We start from the raw sequence: 18070 nt of genomic DNA, 5'->3' as shown, positions 1-18070 counted from the left end.
GATACAGCCTTTTAATTTCTCATTCCTCCTCTTATTAACCAAGAATGGGGGAAGATGGACATTTTTTCAGCTGTTGACAGTGGTTTGGGAAACAAATCATTCCATTCCTGCTTGTGATAAACAGGTTTTGTAGAGATAAAGTAAATTGTAAAACCTAATTGCCGAGAGATGACTGGATGATAGAAGAATTATCTGTGTAACAAGGGCTGTTATCTCCAGTCCTAGACAACTGTCCGGATAAACTTAGCAGGCAGGATGGCCTTGTATAGTTCAGACTAGCAATTAAAATATGCACTCTAATCTCTGTCAACATTTAAATAATCATTAAATTACATAAATTGCAGAACTTTGTTCTTTATAGTTGCGTATAGGACATATGTTTGTTACAGCGATCTAGCTAGCTCCTGCTAATAGCATTCTGGTTTTAAACAGAATTCCTTTTCTTTTAAAATGCACAGTACTTAGGAATTTCTACATACAAGAGTGTATTTTATTTATTTATTTGGAAAAAAACTCTCAGGAAAGGGGGGAAACCCATTTCTTGCCATCCTCAGCAGGCATTCTGAAGTATTCTAAAAACAGATGCCACAAGGAGTTTTAAAGCTGGTAGGAGAAAGCAACAGAGATGAAAAAAAGGAGATTTTTTCCCCCAAGGTAAAATTGCTCAGTCTTTGAAAAAGAAAGGTTCACAGGCACTCTGGGCCTCCGGCAGCAGGAAGCATCATGAAGTATTTAATTTCTTTTGGAAGAAGAGGTGATTCTCTCTTAGTCAAAGCAACACTGCAGGATTGAACACTTTTGACTATACCACAAAGAAAACAATACCTTGATTTGCTATATTATACAAGTGGGTTTCTTCTCAATGGGTATAAGAACTAGCTCCTATGTTAGTTTCCCTACTAACTTCTTTAAGTGATGATTCATAGAGCCATATCTGAGATGGTAAAAATCCCAATGAGGTAATTTGTCTCCTCAGAATTAATGTATTTTAAGTATCTTGTGAAAACATGTTATCATGAGTCTTTTCCATAACAGCATTAATATTTCATTTTTAGATAATATCTCTTGAGCATCCAAAACACTTCATGCACAGGGCTTTTTTTGTAGAAAAAGCCCACCAGGGTCTCATTTGCATATTAGGCCTCACCCCCTGATGTCACCATTGGTTCACACGAGTTTTTTTTTTAAAGAAAAGCCCAGCAGGAACGAATTTGTATATTAGGCCACACCCTCTGACATCACTCCTGTTTCATACAGGGCTTTTTTGTGGGAAAAGCCCAGCAGGAACGAATTTATATATTAGGCTGCATCCCCTGACACCAAGCCAGCCAAAACTGTGTTCCTATGAGTTCCTGCTAAAAAAAAAGCCCTGTTCATGCATATTATCCCTGCTGGGGCAGTGTTAGTGTACAGTGATATGGGACAGCTGCTAGTGCCACAGACTTCTGGTGTGGGGCCCACTGTCATTGACTCATACCTACCCCTCTCCTGCTGCCTGTCTGTACCCCTGCTCCCAACTACCCAGTGTCATTGAGGAAGGGCATGAGGGTGGCACACAGGGATGGAACTCCTGGTGGCGGTGTCAACTGAGGAACTTAGCGTGGCCTGTGGGAGTGCTTGCAGAAACAGGAGCTGGGGGGGGGGGGGCATGGAGGTGTAGGAGTGGAAAGGAGGGCATGAGGCGGTCCCACTGTCTGCCTAGTCCCCCTCAACACTTGGACCCAGCTCTGCTCCTTGTAATCTTTTCAACAACCCAGTAAGCAAACCTCCTATTGTACTGAAGGGGAAGGACTGAGTCTGAGAAACCTGAACAGGAGATTCCCAGGCCAAAACCTCACGTCGCACCAGATCTGAACATCTTATCATGTTTCTTTGTGGGACAAATCCCCTCACAGTAGTGACTTTTCTACCTTGAAAAAAACACACGTGTAATTAGAGATAAAACAGTTTTAAAATATAAATCTTTGTAATATCAGGAATCAAACCCGGTTCTCCAGATTAGAGTCCACTGCTCTTAACCACTACACTAAACAGGGTCTCTGCCACTTATGTGTGTTAGTCTGGCAATTTAGACATTACAAAACATATACATTTGCCTATTTTCCCACCAGCTTTCCCACACTTACCTTATGTCTAGGCAAAAGCGACAACAGGACCTGTATAGACCTTCCTTAGCACGATGAGTCACAACATACAAATTTGTAAGTTAAACAAATACAACTGGGCAACACACTCTGCAGTGGAAAACTCCCCAGTAACTCCACCACAACAAGGACCATGGGGGTCCCATGCTGAACGGCACACAGAATCATGATTAATCCAGATCTTAGTAGGGTGGCATGACTGGATGCCACAAAGAAGATAAACATGCAGGGGACAGAAATTCTGTCCCCTGATCCCTAGAGATTGGTTTCAAATGTATTTCAATAGTCCCAAAACCAGGGCTTTTTTTTGCAGCAGGAACTCCTTTGCATATTAAGTTACACCTCCCCCCCCCCAATGTAGCCAATCCTCCAAAAGTTTACAGGGCTCTTAGTACAGGGGCTACTGTAAGCTCCAGGAGGATTGGCTACATCAGGGGTGTGTGGCCTATTATGCAAAGGAGTTCCTGCTACGAAAAAAAAGCCCTGAACTGTAAAGCAATTTCAAACTTGAAAGCCAAAAGACTTAGAAATTCAAATACAAGACATAAACCTATTGCATAGAGGGGCAGATACAATAAGTACTACGTTGTATAAGGCCCCTTAGGAGGAAGGTTTTATTTTCATATGCAAGTTTAATCAGCCTAGCTACAGGCACTAATCATGATAAGGAATCCATTATGAACAGCACGATGGTCAAGACAGTAAGACCAGAGCCAAGGTAAGGAGCTTCTGTTCTGTCTTACGGAGTAGTGGAGTGGGGAGCGTGTGTGTGAGCAGAGGAGGCACTACACTAGCAATCAAAGAGGGGAGGGACAAGGTTCCCATTCTGAGCAGAAGCAGAGCTTAAACCTTTTTCCACAGCAATGGTGAGTGATGGGAGCGGCTTAGCTTCCATCCAGTTTATTCTTCGGAAGCAGCAGTTTCTCTTAGCTAAGCATTTGCTTAGGATTTCCTTACAGGGTAGTGCTACTTTGGTGCATGTATTGGTACAAAGCGTCAAAGGCATTTCAAGGGAAGCCAAAGGAGCACTACAAAGACTGGCACTGTTTCTGGATGGCTTCTTAATGCCTCTCTGGATTCTAAGGAAAGCCATTCTCTTTCCCATTCTGGGGTGGTCCCAGCCATAAAAACATCTAAACCAGCTGCTTTCTTGCCCCCATCAGAACACTTTTACATTTGCAGGGCAGTAGCACAGCCAGTTATGGGCCTGCTTAATTGTAATCCTGAATTATTCTTTCTCCGCTGTCCCCTGACAAATGATTTTGGTGCAAAGCAAGTAAACACCTTTATTAATAATATATACTAATGATAATTAAGAATGAAATATTCCAGCCATGCAGGCTAATTATTTACCATTTATCAGGAATGCAAGATACAGCTTTAAATCATGTCTGAATCTACCTCTAGAGAAAGGAAAGCAATAGTTAATATACCATTATTATTGTTATCTGCCTACATGTCTTTTATACAGCCAGACAAATAATGGTTCGTTATTCCAGAGCTCCGTATTGGGATGTATCACAACCGAGGAGTGGAGCATGTGTTTGCTTGGGCACAGGGATGCTGTTGCAAATAGCCCTGTTTTTTGTTGACTGACCCACCCTCTGAAATGTAATGTTGGGAAGTAATAACCATGTTTATTTAATGCAGCAAAGTAATTTTGCAAATGTTTGGAGAAACCCCGGGAGGTGCGTGAATGCTACTGTTGTGGGCAGAGGGGTTTTTTTTTCCCGTAGCAGGAAAAATTGCATATTAGGCCACACACCCCTGATGTAACCAATCCTCCTGGAGCTTACAGTAGACCCTGTACTAAGAGCCCTGTAAGCTCTCGGAGGATTGGCTACATCAGGGGTGTGTGGCCTAATATGCAAATGAGTTCCTGCTTGTGGGGGAGTAGCATTAAACCTGTGGCATATAACCTATGTGGAAATGCCACAGAATGAGAGCCTACCCCAGGCCGGGTCCATGTGTCTCCCACCCAGCAGCCCTCTATTACAAAAACCACTTCACCAGTCCTCTGGACCAGGTATCCTCAACCTTTTGGCGCCAATGGGAACGTCTGGAATTCTAATACAGTATCGTATGTGCAGTCAAAAAATAACCAGGTGGAGCCAGCCACAAAAATGTCACACAGTAAAAATCCTTCTGCTGGGGTGGCAGCAGCTGACTGAGCGATGTTTTAAAAAAATCTGCACAGCCAATCAACTCTCCAGTGGCCAATCAGAGGCCTTGCTTAGCAAAAGCCCCACCTATCCCCATTCACTTTCTAAAAATACTTGGCAGGCACCAGGAAAGGTATCAGTGGGTGTGATGGTGCTCATGGGCATCACATTGGTGACCCCTGCTCTAGTCACAAGGCTGTTGTGGGGGGAAATGATCATGTGATTAAAACAAATGTCTCTCGCTGGATGTTTAATACAAAACAGCTTACCCCTATTTTAAACTTTAAAATAATAGAAGAAACATAACTATACCATAAGTTGATGAAATAAATAACTAGGGAGGGGCATGGATTGCATTTTTGCAGTTTGGTCCGTTGTTCATGGCTGAACCATAAACCAATATGAACTGGGAGGCTGGCTCATGAACCAAACCAGTTTGTTATCAGTTTGTGAGCTATTTAAAGTTTAACTGCCTGCTTTCTGCAGGGAGCAGAAAGCAGGGGGCCATTTAAACCAAACAGCTGAGTAGCAGGCTCCCCATCACTCAGCTATCTGGTTTAAATGGCTTCTAGCCATTTCACCTCCAGTTTTCTGCTCACCACCAAAAGTGGCTGCAAGCAGAAAGCAGGGGGTGAAATGCCTGGGAGCCATTTAAACCCCTGCTTTCTGCTCCCTGCAGCTTTTCACAGGGAGCAGAAAGCAATGGCTTTAAACCAAACAGCTGAACTCCCAGCCATTTAAACAAAACATGTTTTTCACAAGCTGCATCGATATTTGTGAAAATTCATGGCAGTTCTTCATGTCGTGAACATTGCTTTGCAAACTACGAATCAGCCAGAATTCATGATGAACTTTAGTTAACAAATCTAGTGCAAAAGAATCATCCATTTAAAAAACTATATTTTTTTCTCAGAACATAAAGAAAGAAGAAACACCTGATGCTTAGATAGACTTAGACCAGGGGTGGCAAACTTGCTTAAAGTAAGAGCCATATCAAATAAATATCAGATGTTTGAGAGCCACACAGAGGGAAGGAGGGAGGGAGGGAGGGAGGGAGGAAGGAAGGAAGGAAGGAAGGAAGGAAGGAAGGAAGGAAGGAAGGAAGGAAGGAAGGAAGGAAGGAAGGAAGGAAGGGAGGGAGGGAGGGAGGAAGGAAGGAAGGAAGGAAGGAAATCAAATGGAGGGGGGAGAGGGGAGAAGTGGAAAGAAAGCAACTTTAACTTTAAATGCATTCTCCGAGCTGCTGGCTGGCTTGGCGAAATGATTTAAAGAAGATGATGAAGAAGATATTAGATTTATATCCCGCCCTCCACTCCGAAGAGTCTCAGAGCGGCTCACAATCTCCTTTACCTTCCCCCCCCCACAACAGACACCCTGTGAGGTGGGTGGGGCTGGAGAGGGCTCTCACAGCAGCTGCCCTTTCAAGGACAACCTCTGCCAGAGCTATGGCTGACCCAAGGCCATTCTAGCATGTGCAAGTGGAGGAGTGGGGAAACAAACCCGGTTCTCCCAGATAAGGGTCCACACACTTAACCACTATACCAAACTGGCTCTCCAGGTTAAAGAGACAAAAACCTTCGCTAAGCTGGCCAGTGGGGTGGTGGGGGTTTCAAAAGTCACACAATATGTGTGAAAGAGCCACATGTGGCTCCTGAGACACAGTTTGGCCATACCTGACAAATCTTAAGAGAACTTCTGACCGTTGATTTAAGTGCTACAGTGCGTGGAATTTTCAAAAATAGTAGTAGCAACACACAGCACACCTTTTTTGTTTTAAGAAACACACAAAAATAGTTGAAGCAACACACAGTACACTTTCTTTTTTTGTAAAGTTCAAATTGGGATGAACATTTTAAAGTAAGTTTCTTTTAGTAGCCCAAACTAGAAACACTCCTGGAAAGATTTCACCTGGACCACCACTGCATTATTGTACCGAGATTGTTAGACATAACACTTTGAGGGAGCCATACATTTCTGGATCTGAAGAATGTCCACAATTTTACTACTGATAATAAAAAGATAAAGGAGACAATAAGGATTGAAGCTATTAACAAAAACGAAGACATTCGTTCTTTTGATTGTGTGGCATGCAATGTCTGCTGTGGCTCATTTTCTGAGAAAATCAATTTTGGCAATATTCTATTCAATGGGGAGATACAGCAATACAAGAGAGAGAGAGAGAGCAAGCATGTACACATAAGGGGACAATTGTGCCTTTCAGCCAGTAAATAACTCAGTGAGATAAATAAAGTCTTGATTGCAGGTACTCCGCGAATGGCCATTTCCAGATTAACATCACTGTACTGGGAATGTAAGTTTGTGATAGAACTCACTGGACTCTGAAATGGAGCAACTGCAAAGCCATTTGTGGCTCAGGTAATCCACAACTGTTTCCTCTTGTAACAACTATATAGGAATCCAGATAGATCAGATTAAATGGTATTGTTATGCATCCCAATACGACTTTGTATATTCCAGCATCTATTAGCACAGAGCTCAGGTTCACAGTCTAATGAGTCTGCAGGGGGCTTCCTCTATCACCATCTTCAAACACAAAAAAAATCAGTCACGACTCAGCATCATGCCTGCTAAGCACCATCCTGCACCGTACGCTTTTTAGAAGAAGACTGCAGATTCATATCCTGCCCTTCTCTCTGAATCAGAGACTCAGAGCGGCTCACAATCTCCTGTATCTTCTCCCCCCATAACAGATACCCTGTGAGGTGGGTGGGGCTGAGAGAGCTCTCTCAGAAGTTGCCCTTTCAAGAACAGCCTCTATGAGAGCTACGGCTGACCCAAGGCCATTCCAGCAGCTGTAAGTGGAGGAGTGGGGAAGCAAACCCGGTTCTCCCAGATAAGAGTTGGTACATTTAACCACTACACCAAACTGCTTTAACATTCCTTCTGAAGAAGAGGTCTCTGAAACGCAAAAGCTTTCATACCGTCTTCTGACTTAGGATAGATCGTGATAAAGGCTTTTATAGTTGTTGTTTCTACTTTGACTTCTGCATAAAGGTGCCCTCCGATGTTAACTTCACTAGCTTGGGGTAAGGACTTCCAGTTTGGTTTCAACCCCAACTTTCCTTGAGTCAGCAACACTTTTCTTTCTCCTGACTCATCAGTTTGTGGAAATGAATTCTGTGGGGGAATAACTAAGGGTCAAACTAGAAGTTACTTCGGTGAATACAGAGCCCCAACCCCATTTTTGCAGATATAACAGAAAGACCATTAAAGTTGCAGATCTTTACCTCCTTCTGTGCCTGCTCATTGTCAACTACAAATCCTCTCCTGACCACCATCACCATCCCAGCTCATTCCCTGTTTCAAAGCCAGGCTTCCAGGAAAAAAATAACACCTAAAATACCTGGGAAAATGAGTGGAATTCTAGCAGGAGCTCCTTTGCATATTAGGCCACACCCCCTGATGTAGCCAATCCTTCAAGAGCTTACAAAAAAGAGCCTTTTAAGCTCTTGTAGGATTGGCTACATCAGGAGGTGTGGCCTAATATGCAAAGGAGCTCCTGTTAGAATTCCACCTTTGCCTGGGAAGATGACATTTTAAACACAAAGTTGGAGGGCAGGCGATGATTTCAGCACTCGTTCTCTTGCCTGCTGTTTCTGCCCCATAAGTGTCCTCTTTAGCCCCCACATTAGTACTCCAAGGGAAAATAAGGGGTCCGGAATCCCATATTTTCCCCATATTCCCTCTTTAATGAATACTTCTGCCCTAATTCAAAGGTGTTCATGGAGAGCTTGTGTACATATGGCCTGAGGTTCTAGCATCAGAGCATCTCATCAATACAAAAATAGTACAAATTTGTTTACAATTTAGTACAGCTGCAGGGGCGAATTAATAACATACAAAAAGTATTTGACAAGGTATTATTAAAGTCAATAGGAAGTGCTATATTACTAATCTTTATTACCTGAAAGTTACACCACTGCCAAGAGGCTTCAGTGTGACGGAGATTGCTTTTTAACAGAATAAACAGAAAATGAAAACTGACAAATTCAAAACGACAAGGTCAAAATCTTCCTTCCACTCCTAACTCTTGTACAACTGCTTCCTCAATGGCTTGATGGAGAAGGCTTACTTCCTTCTGAACCAGGGACCTCTCCAAGTGACGGTAAGTTATCCGATAACAGTGGCTGGTCCTTTTTGTCCTAGAAAACAGAAGTCAGATATTCATTATACAAGACATTTAAAAAGGTAGATAGTTCCCTGTGCAAGCAACAGGTCATTACCGGCCCATGGGGTGATGTCACATTAGGACATTTTCTTGGCAGACTTATTACGGGGTGGTTTGCCATTGCCTTCCCCAGTCATCTACACTTTACACCCAGCAAGCTGGGCACTCCTGCAGTTAGCCTCTGCTTTTTCTTGCTATGTTGTTAGTTATATTTCTCCAGTTACCTGTTCAAGGGATCAAGTCAGACTCATCATCTCCCTTTGGTAATTCATAATTAACTTTTACAGCAGAGAGAGAGAGCAGTAAAATTCTTTTCATAACTATGCACGTTTCTAAATGCACAATTATCTCACTTTTTCATATTTTAACATTCCCTGCAGTTTCAAATCTTGTACTTCTGGAGACATGGCCCTCTACAAAAGTGCCAGCAGGAAGACAGTTTTGCTCAGGCTTGAACTGGTTACCACCTAAGATGAAATATTAGTGGCTATGTACAGATGACTTAAAGGTTCATGCTCTACCACAAATTTTGTTAGTTGTTAAGGGGCTACTAGCCTCTTGTTCCCTTCCACTAATAAAGAATGCAAGCTGCGCAGCTAAGTTCCCCCCCCCATCTGTAAGAAATGGAAAGGGGGGGTCTCTCTCTCTCTCTCTGGCTTTCCTGTCCCCCCTTCCTCTGAAGAAATCTGCAGGCACACAAAAGCTTGCACCTGGAACAGAACGTTGTCGGTCTGCTGCCATGGGACACCACTTTCTCTCACTAGCTATTTTCCACCCCCTCCCTCTCCAGAAGAGGGGAGGGAGGAACCATCAGCCAATCAAGGGGGGGCTTTCTCTGGCTCTTTCTCGCTACCTCCCTCAGCTAATCGAGGGAAGACATTCTCTGGTTCTTTCCCACCTTCTTCCTTCATCCAGTTGAGAGAAGGCTTTCTTTCTCTCCTCTGCAAAGCAGGAAATAGGAGAAACTGGGCAAAAGGAGCTGTGATACAAAACCAGGAAGGAGGAAGACACCCAGGTTAAGAACTACAGGGCAAGTGTCCCTTGGCTCATGCCTCTGGCGAGGAGGAGCCTTTCACAACTGAAGCTCACCCAGCAGCCCTAGGCAAAACTGCTAGAAGAAGAAGAAGATTTATACTCCACCCTTCTCTTTGAATCAGAGTCTCAGAGCGGTTTACAATCTCCTTCATCGTCTTCCTTCACAACAGACACCTTGTGAGGTAGGTGGTGCTGAGAAAACTCTCCCAGAAGCTGCCCTTTCAAGGATAACTCTGCTAGAGCTATGGCTGGCCCATTCCAGCAGCTGCATGTGGAGGAGTGGGGAATCAAACCTGGTTCTCTCAGATAAGAGTCCACACACTTAACCACCAGACTGGCTACAATCAGTTACACCCAGGCAAAAGAGACAAACAGAAACTACACTTACTCAAACAGGCACTACTCTCCAACCAGCTATACACACCCACACACCCTCAAATACTGTCCTCCCACAGAGTAATCTCTATTCATTCTCCTTAGCATTTACGGAAAGGTGGAGTCTGATGTGGGAAGTGGGGGGAGAAACAACTCTCAGCAAAAAAAACTAGCCAAACCAAGAGGTTATGTTTACTTTGTGTAATTTTGGCAGCACAGACTTGACTTCATGGAAAATAGCAAGCCAGGAAATTGATTTTTGTGGATACTGCAGAGTTGATATCAACAGCTGAACTTCACAAAACACAATCAAGTCTATGGGTAATACTGTTAACTCTTCAATGCCATGGGATAATTCATGCATTGCTCACATTGGAATATACAAATGAGGTTACTTGTATGGAACAGGATGACACATACTCTAGACCAGGGTGTCAAACATGTGGCATGGGGGTCAAATCAGGCCACTTAAGGGCTCCTAACAGGCCCCCAAGCAACCGGCTGTCATCTGCTTCCTTCTCCCTCTCCCTTGCTTCCTTCTGCATCACAGCTTGCTTTGCCAGGCTTGCTCAATTGCACAGGAACTACAGAGCAAAGTCTCTATTTTCTCCATTGGACGAGGCTCCTCCCTTGGGGAGGAGGGGGGAGGGATAGCATCTCTCAATTGCACAGCAGAGCTACTGAGCCAAGTCTCTCTCATTTCTATTGGCTGAGACTCCTCCCCCTCCTGGTCCCCTGGGGAAGGAAGGAAAGAGCTAGAACTTCCTTTGTCCAGTTTCCTGGACTGCACAGGAGAGATACAAAGAAAGCACTTTTAAGACCAATGACTGCAAAGTTTATATCTACCTGACGTTACATTTTATGACACATAATGGCCAAGAACCAGCTCCTATAAAGTATTCAGACTTGTAGCCTCTTTGCTGTGTCCTCAAAAAGATATTCTGCATATATGCACACTGAGGTGTGCGTGCGCATTCCATTCATTAACTTTGATGATAATTGTGGAGTTTTCCCAGCTAGAGGTATTCGTCAGCTAGAAAAAAAATATTACTAATTGATCAGAGATGACAAACAATTGCAGTTTCCTCTCCATTTTATGCTCTAAGACACCATGTTCAACAGAGCATTCCTGATTACTCTATGCCATTCTATAAATCGTAAGCTGACAATTATTGCTCTTGGCTTACATCCACCTTATGGAAAAGGAGGCAGAGACAAGTGTAATATCGCACAGTCAACCAAAATATGATTTAAATCCACATCAGCATACATGTTTATGCCAACATAGCCCTATCATAAAGATGCATTCGATGCCTCTTGCTATGTAATACTTTTAGTGCCAAAGTGCATGAAGAATCGTATCAAATACAGAAAGGATGCTGATGGTTCAGACTGGTGCACCTCACACCAGAGGGCTTATGATCTACAGGCGATGAACAAAACAAAGATGCATGGAAAGGCAGAAATCAACCAATGAATAGGGAATAATCAGGTGTCAATAGGACTGGCAAGTGCCTGAGACATTCAAGACAAAAAGGGAGCCGCTGTTCCAATATGGTCCACAAATCACTGAGTATGTGCTGGAAAACTTTCTTTAGTTCTACTCCTCCTTCTACCTTTTAAAGGTTTTCAAAGGGCCAGAGACCAAACTTGTAATCTTGTTTGGAATTGAACAAAGTCAGAGTCCAGTAGCACCTTTAAGACCAACGAAGTTTAAATCAAGATGTGAGCTTTCATGTGCAAGCACACTTCGTCAGATGCTTGGATATGTTTAAGCAGTGAGCACATGGACTATGGACTGATAGCTGGCTTTGGTTCCAGTGTCCTGGATAATGTATCTTTCTTAGTAGCTGAGGGCTTATGAAGAATAATAGAATGGGCTTCTGGGTTTGGCTCCAAAAAGGCCAAGGAGGACAGCAGAGGTAGTCTTTGGGCCTTGGAGTTTTCTGATGCTCTATACCAGGGGTGTCGAACTCATTTGTTATGAGGGCCAGATCTGACATAAATGAGACTTTGTTGGGCCAGGCCATGTTGAGTTGGGCCGAGCCATGTTGGGCTGGGCCATGTGTATACCTATTAAAGATTAGGTGGCAGAGATATAAATTTTATAAAGAACACAAACACACACATATATTTTTAAAAACTTAAAACATGCTTAAAATGTTAGCACTTGTTGGACTTAAAGATGCTTTCTTTGTATTTCCCTTAGGATCCAGGCAACTGGGCAAAGGAAGCTCTGGCTGTTTTCTTCCTTCCCCAGGGGTCTTGGGGGGAGCCTCAGCCAATAGAAGGAAGAGAGGCTTGGCTCAGTAGCTCTGCTGTGCAATTTAGAGAGCCAGGCAAAGCAAGCTCTCCCTCTCCCCCTTCCTCCCCAAGGGAGGAGCCTCAGCCAATGGGGAAAATAGAGGTTTTGCTTTGTAGCTCCTGTGCTATTGAGAAAGCCTGGCAAAGCAAGCTGTTATGCAGAAAGAAGCAAGAGAGAGGGAGAAGGAAGCAGATGACAGCCAGTTGCTTGGGGGCCTGAATGGAGCCCTTCGAGGGCCTGATTTGGCCTCCAAAATGCATCTTTGACACCCCTGCTCTATACTGTCAAATGGGAACGCTGGGAGACCCTCCTTAAGTGCTGAGTCTGTGAAGTTAGCTGATGGCTTGATCATGACAATTAAGAACAAATGGCATTTTAAACAAGAGGCCCTTTCAGGGGTGTCAAACTCATTTGTTATGAGGGCCAGATCTAACATAAATGAGACCTTGTTGGGTCGGGCCATGTGTGTACCTGTTTAAGATTAGGTAACAGAAATATAAACTTTAAAAAGGACACGGACAAACACAAAGATTTTTTAAAAAAAAAACATGCTTAAAACATAAGCATTCATTGGTCTTAAAGGTGCTTTCTTTGTATCTCTCCCATGGGATCCAGGGAATTGGACAAAGGATGCTCTGGCTCTTTCCTTCCTTCCCCCCAGGAGGGGGAGGAGCCTCCGCCAATTGAAGGAAGAGAGGCTTGGCTCAATAGCTCTGCTGTGTGATTGAGAGAGCCTGGCAAAGCAAGCTGTGATGCAGAAGGAAGCAAGAGAGAGGAAGAAGGAAACAGATGACAGCCAGTCATTCAAGGGCCTGATAGAAGCTCTCCGAGGGCCAGAATTGGCCCCCGGGCCACATGTTTGACACCCCTGCTTTGGATGCGGCCCAAGTCTACAGGTACAATGAGGCAGCCTTCAACATGTTCACCCCAGTGGTCAACCATGTAAGTGACAACTAAATCCTAATGAAATTTTTTGGAAAGAATGAAGCTGGAGCATGTTTAGTCACATCCCTATATGGTATCCTTCTCTTCCTCTAGAGCAGTTGGATTACAAGGGGAGTTTGGGACAATGGCTCAAAAGAACATGGTATTTGTGGGAGTTGCATTCCCACATTTGACATCTTCAGAGTTGGTAGAGAGGCTAAGGTCAGATGGCTATAAAGCTTTCTCCTGAAATCCCAGTATCAGTTGTAAGGAGTACCGCTCAAATTAAGGTTGGAGACTTTATTTTTTGCAGATGGTTGAAGGTGATGTAAAAGAGTGAACACTGGCAATTATATGAACAATCATTTCTCTTTTGACTTTGATAAACAAGATTTGTAGGTCTTTGTATTGTTTCAGAAACCTGCAAACTTGTTTGATTAGATTGCTGGGGAAGGGGGGGGGAGCAGAAGATGTCTGTCTAATTGGCAAATTTCACACACGTCAGATAACACACTTTCCATGCACTTTAGCCATTGTTTGCAAATAGACTTTCCTGTTTTGCACAGCTGCAAAAATCCAGCTGCAAAAACACACTGAAATTACTCAATCTGTGTGAAATTAGCCATTGTTTCCAAAACAAAATGACATTTCTGTTTGCAGAAGACTGGTAGATAATACCCACTGCAGACTCTTAGTGCAACACTCCCCCCCCCCCCCAAAAAAAACCACACACGCACTTTGTCCCTCAAGAATAAGACCGGGAAGGGCAGGAAGGTGAGCAGGGAAGTCCCACTCTGCAGGTGGCTGGAGACATCCCATGTTCAGATGGACACACCAGTAAGCAGAATCTTCCTCCAACCCTCTGAAATGTAATTGTCAGCCTCAGCCTTAATTATAGCATCAAACACTTACACATTGAAAGAGGCAGGTGATTACAGTCTGCCAAAAATGTCACTTTCCTGAAATACCATCTGTACGCGCTAGACAAGAGTTGTTTAGCTGGTCAGACCTTTTCTCAGACAGGCTGCCGCTACAATGCAGCCATCTGCTAACCTTGGTCACTGAGGTTTTACATCAGCAGCGCTTCCAAAAAAAGCAGGCTCCTAAAGATTGCAGAATCTTCAGCCAACCAAAGAAAAGGAAAGGAAAGGAAAGGAAGAAGAAAGAAAGAAAGAAAGAAAGAAAGAAAGAAAGAAAGAAAGAAAGAAAGAAAGAAAGAAAGAAAGAAAGAAAGAAAGAAAGAAAGAAAGAAAGAAAGAAAGAAAGAAAAGATCCACAATGGTGGTGGAAAACGACATCAAAGGCAAAAGTACAAGATCATGAAGCTAGGCTGGGAGAAAACACAATCTCCTTAAGAACTTTACAGAATTACAGCTAGTTGAGAAAAGTCCCCCCCAAAAAGATGCAGTGGGAGATCCATCAGCCAGTATGGTACAGCTCTGGGAAACCCAAGTTCAAATTCCTGCTCTATCATGAAGTTTCTTGAGTGACCTTGATCCAGCCATGCACACTCTACTAAACTTATCTTCACAGGGTAAAATGAGGACAAAATGAGGAAGAAGATGTCTTACATGCTGCCCTAAATTTCTTGGAGGAAGGATGGAGTAAACATGTACAGGTACAAACGTACACATCTCAAGCCTTTTTTTTTTGTAGCAGGAACTCCTTTGCATATTAGGCCACACACCCCTGATGTAGCCAATCCTCCTGGATTTCCTTAGCAGCCTCCCATCCAAATATTAACCAGGGCCAGGGCTTTTTTTGAGCAGGAACGCAGTTCCGGCTGGCTTGGAGTTGGGGGTGTGGCCTTATATGCAAATGAATTCCTGCTGGGCCTTTTCTATTTAAAAGCCCTGTGTGAAACATTGGTGGTGTCAGGGGGTGTGGCCTAATATGCAAATGAGTTCCTGCTGGGCTTTCTCTATAAACAAAGCCCTGACGAGGGCTAACTCTGCTCGGGTTCCAAGACCATCCAGGGCATGGCCCAACTTCAAAAAAAAAAAATCCATTTCAAAGGTGGCTCTGCAGATGGCTCTCTGCAATAATCTTAGAATTCTACAAAAATTGAACATATCACATCTAATTAACCTGGCATTAAACAACCACCAACTTCTAGCCATAAGTAAATGATCTGACATTTAGTAGAACTGAGAGAGGTGCCCTATTTTATTATTATTAAACTGCCAGAAAACAAGGGTGCTGGACCTCACCATGTTTGAAGTGTGATGCTCAGGGCTTTTTTTGTAGAAGGGACTCCTCTGCATATTAGGCCATACCCCCTGATGTAGCCAATCCTCCAAGTGCTTACAGGGCTCTTCTTACAGGGCCTACTGTAAGCTCCTGAAGGATTGGCTTTATCAGGGGTGTGTGGCCTAATATACAAAGGAGTTCCTGCTACAAAAAAAGCCCTGGTGATGCCTTTTTCCATTACAGATCAAACCCCAAAGCAATAACTAGTCAGCAAGCCATTTTCTCCAATTATATGTTCATACTAACAGTTACAAAGGAGTATTACTAAAAAATAAGATTACTGTCAAATTAAAAATGTAGATCCAGGTGGGTAGCCATGTTGGTCTGAAGCAACAGAATGAAGGTAGAGTCCAGTAGCACCTTTAAAACCAACAAAGGTATAAACCAGGGATGGCCAAACTGTGGCTCGCGAGCCACATGGGCTCTTTCACACATATTGTGTGGTTCTTGAAGCCACCCTCCCCACCCCATTGGCCATCTTAGAGAAGACATTTATCTCTTTAAATCACTTCTCCAAGCCACATTTAAAGTTAAAGTTGCTTTCTTTCCACCTCTCCCCATCTATTTTACTTCCTTCCAATTCTTTCCTTCCTTCCTGTCTTGCAGCTCTCAAACATCTGGCATTTATTCTTTCTGGCTCTTACATTAAGCAAGTTTGGCCACCCCTGCTTTAAGCTTTCGTGTGTAGACACACTCTTCTTCAGATACAATGAAATGGGAGAAGACCATTCAATAACAAAGTAAAAAGAGAACTGACAAAGGAATTTAAAACAGATTTGCCTTGGTGGAAGGAAGTAGGGCAGGATCAGAGCGACAGGAGGTGTGCAGTCGGCCTATTCAGTTTAAATCCAGCCCTTTGGTTAACACTTTAGGGACCAGGGGCTCTGCACTAATTGACCCAGCAGACAGTTGTGCGAAAAAAAAACATTCAGAACATTGGCCCCTTGCAATAACTCCTCACTAGCTGTAACCATGGCTTCAACAAAAATAGATTATGAGATGCTGGGCTTTCAGGACCACAGAGATAAATAAGGAAACACTTAGCACAGAATTAGATATGATAGGGTTGCCATTTTGGGCTGCTGCTGTCTCTTGAGCTCCTCTCCCTGTTTTCCGTAATGCCTAATAATGCAAAGGCTTGACATCATAATTTCCTCGCCTCTCTCCAGCAGCAGAGGGGCTGGGGTAAACAAAAATGTGATAACACCAGATTGTTATTTCCATTGCTGCAGGTTTGGTTCGTGGGAGGCGGAATTAACACTGTGTTGCCATTGCTCCTTCTAAGCTGTGGAGTCTTGTGAGCAAAATTCTGCTTTATGAGCTAGTGGCATTAAAGTTGTGAGCAAGCGATTTGGTTACTTCGTAAATTAAGTTTGCTCTGGGGCCATCCTTCCTGAATAAAGACAAAAACGAGTGAGCTGGAGGCTAAAAAACTGTGAGCTAGCTCACACTAACTCAGCTTAGAGGGAACACTGGTTCCAACCTTTGTCTTTCAGGCCAATGGCTTGCAAAGTCAAACAGAAAGCTTATTTGCCTATTTAATGAATCGGTATCCATGGTTATCAGTGAAATTATAACTGGATGTTGCATAATAGATTATATAACCTTATGTAGATATTCTATGTACATAAACTCTATTATCTAGTGATGATGATGATGGTGTATGTGTTTGTGACAGAGTTAGTTCATGCTGGAGGAGGGTCCTAGGGTGGGATTTTTTGTCCCAGGCTACACAGACCATTTAGTTTAATTTTAGAAGCACAAATATACAACCAAAGGTAACCTGAACAAAAAGAAGAACTGTAATGTTTTGATGATGTGCATAGCAAAGATAAAGCAGCCAATTTTCCCGTATGAATATGAAAAGCATACACGATGTTTATGGCTTCTACATGCATAATTTTCTTTTTTTGGATTCTGCAGAAACAAAGCAGAACTTGTCCTGTACAAAACAGAATTCCAGCTGTTTCAACGGCTTTCAACTGCCTACTGAACTTAATTAAAGTCCCAGTTTGCCTTCTAAGGAGAAATGAGCTTTCAATGCCACACAATGTGGGCAAGGTGATACCTTTGATTGGGCCAACTTTTGTCAAAAAAAGAAAAAAAGCACCCAAACTTTCTAGCTTACAGAGTTTTTTGTGAGGCTGGGAAGTTCTGGACATTAATTTCCATCAGAAGTATGGATCTGTGAAATCTTGCATTGTAATAGTTTCTGTTGGAGTAGAAGAGAACCAAACATATGCTTAACTCTTCAATGCAAAGTGGCAAACTTGAAATAAAAAAAGAACACTGATATGGATGTAGGCTGGATGGGCCCCACCCTCTTCTTTTGCAGTCCCATCTGACATACAGCAATGTGTCCACATACTGCCCATGTGACGTGGAAGTGACACCATCACATCCAGGATGTCAGGGAGACACTCTGGTATTTGGGCAAAAACTCATTGATAAATTTGGCTTCTACCGTAGAGTTTTTGCTCAAATATCAGAGTGTTGCCCCGAAGTCCCGGAGGTGATGGCGTCAATTTTGGGTCACATGTAGACAAGTTGCTGCACTTCAGATGGGTCTCCCTCTTTTTCGCAGTAAGTTCCCCCTGCTGGCCTGCAAGGGCCTGGCAGTGGAGGCCCCTCCCCTCCACCAGGGGATTTAGCCTCACATCAGTGGGGCTGCCATCAGCAGTTCCAT

At 43.3% G+C, this 18070-nt stretch overlaps 1 protein-coding gene across 1 annotated transcript in view; it reads right to left on the bottom strand.

Moving 5' to 3' along the window:
* Positions 1 to 8207: 8207 nt before the first annotated feature.
* The window catches only part of FARS2 (phenylalanyl-tRNA synthetase 2, mitochondrial), a 324061-nt gene continuing 314198 nt past the window's right edge, over positions 8208 to 18070 (bottom strand). Inside the window, exon 8 of the mRNA XM_060244360.1 lies at positions 8208 to 8469. Coding sequence (XP_060100343.1) covers positions 8331 to 8469 — 139 coding nt within the window. The 3' untranslated portion in view covers positions 8208 to 8330. The remainder of the gene's footprint in view (positions 8470 to 18070) is intronic.

The sequence above is a fragment of the Heteronotia binoei genome, chromosome 7, assembly GCF_032191835.1.
Source record: "Heteronotia binoei isolate CCM8104 ecotype False Entrance Well chromosome 7, APGP_CSIRO_Hbin_v1, whole genome shotgun sequence".
In the NCBI taxonomy this organism is placed as follows: Eukaryota; Metazoa; Chordata; class Lepidosauria; order Squamata; family Gekkonidae; genus Heteronotia; species Heteronotia binoei.
Note: the sequence above shows the minus strand (reverse complement) of the source record. Positions and strands in the feature narration are given on the sequence as shown.